The sequence below is a fragment of the Helobdella robusta genome, assembly GCF_000326865.2.
Source record: "Helobdella robusta unplaced genomic scaffold HELROscaffold_14, whole genome shotgun sequence".
NCBI classification, from domain to species: Eukaryota; Metazoa; Annelida; class Clitellata; order Rhynchobdellida; family Glossiphoniidae; genus Helobdella; species Helobdella robusta.
In genome coordinates this window covers 1,875,692-1,877,308 of record NW_008703782.1, presented here as the reverse complement: position 1 = coordinate 1,877,308, position 1,617 = coordinate 1,875,692, and the positions used below count along the sequence as shown (strand labels likewise).

At 28.6% G+C, this 1,617-nt stretch overlaps 1 protein-coding gene across 1 annotated transcript in view; it reads right to left on the bottom strand.

The window, feature by feature from the left end:
* Nucleotides 1-859: 859 nt before the first annotated feature.
* Nucleotides 860-1,617, bottom strand: part of HELRODRAFT_168856 (hypothetical protein) — a gene marked incomplete at both ends in the record, with an annotated part of 3,252 nt that continues 2,494 nt past the window's right edge. Inside the window, 2 exons of the mRNA XM_009014709.1 lie at nt 860-968; nt 1,041-1,157. Of these exons, the coding sequence (XP_009012957.1) occupies nt 860-968; nt 1,041-1,157 (226 nt within the window). The remainder of the gene's footprint in view (nt 969-1,040; nt 1,158-1,617) is intronic.

Below are 1,617 nucleotides of genomic sequence, written 5' to 3'. Positions count from 1 at the left end.
AGCACTATTACGACGGGTTCGTAACGATGATGAAGACATAACATTACATTTCATTTATTTTAAAATTTTAATACTATAATAATAAGAATTAAAATATTAATATTAATGAATAAATTAATAAATAGAACTCAAAATTTGATAAGAGAAAAAAATCCCCAAAAAATAATTCTTCCTTCCTTGATAAAAAAAATAAATAAATAAAAAAGAAAGATAGATTATGACTGATGGCTTGATTGTAAATATGGAAAACACAATGCGTTCGACACGATAATGTACTTTTACTTTCTATGCAAATATGTGTGTGTGTGTGTGTGTGTGTATGTGTGTGTGTGTGTGTGTGTGTGCCTTATAATGATAGCTATACTATTGGGAAATAGAAGAGATAAAAAAAGTATGGACGAAAGATAGAACTAGAAATAAATGAGTGAATGAACGAATGAACGAATGAATGAACGAACGAACGAGTGAATACATTCTGTATGCTTTGCTGATAAATACCTTTTAAATTTAATCTTAAGAAACGATCAATACTAATACTTCTCAAAATTAATCTATTAAAATTTTTTATTATAAATATATAAAAATATTTGATTAATAACCGAACAGAAGTTAATGAAATAGCTAGTATAATACGTACGTTAGTACGAATGTATGAATTTTGTTGTTGTTGAAAGCCTTATTGGTCAAGTCAAGATAAAATGAATATAAACCAAATAAAACAAATAAAAAAGATTAAACAGAAATATATATCAAAATAGAATAGAAATCAAATCGAAATAAATCGAAATAAACAAAAACAAATTTAATTTCATAATAGCAATACCAAGGAAAATATTTGATGTATGAGAGGAAAGTGAAATTAATGGAACAGCCAGCAGAGTACGAATGACCAGGGTATAAAGAGGATAGTGGTCTGCCAAGCTAGGATCACCGGTTTTATTTGGCCATAGAAACTTTTATTACGTTCCCTGTGACAATGAAAACATCCAGAGAATGCATTTCTATTTATTTTTTATTAATTTTTTACTTTCTTTGCTGACTTGAGCCTTCCAATGAAGGCCTTGGCTGATGTCCTGCTTATATCTGTTTTCCTGCTATCAATAATGAGATGGGAATCTATTTTGTTGCTGCTGCTGCTTCTGCTGCTGTTGTTGATGCTATTGTTGTGTGTTGTTGTGTGTTGTGTGTTGTTGTTGTTTTTGTTGTTGTTGTGTGTTGTTTTTGTTTTTGTTGTTGTTGTGTGTTATTGTTGCTGTTGTTTGATGTCGTTGCTGTTGTTGTTGTGTGTGCTGTTGTTTTTGTTGTTGTTGTAATATTGTTGCTGCTGTTGATGTCGTTGCTGTTGTTGTTGATTTTGTTGTTGTTGTCATGTTTTTATTACTCATATCGTTCTATTTTCAATATTATTCTTATTGATTTGGTTGACGCCTTTATTTAATGTAAAGAGGATTTCAAGATATTTCAATTTTATGTACGGTTGACATTCGAATTTGAATGTAGCGGATATTTTGAAGTTAATTTGTGTATGATAATTTGTGATATTTTTAATACTAATCTGTTCTATATGTGTATGAATTATTAATTTATTATTATTTTTATTTAGACACTTTTTTATTT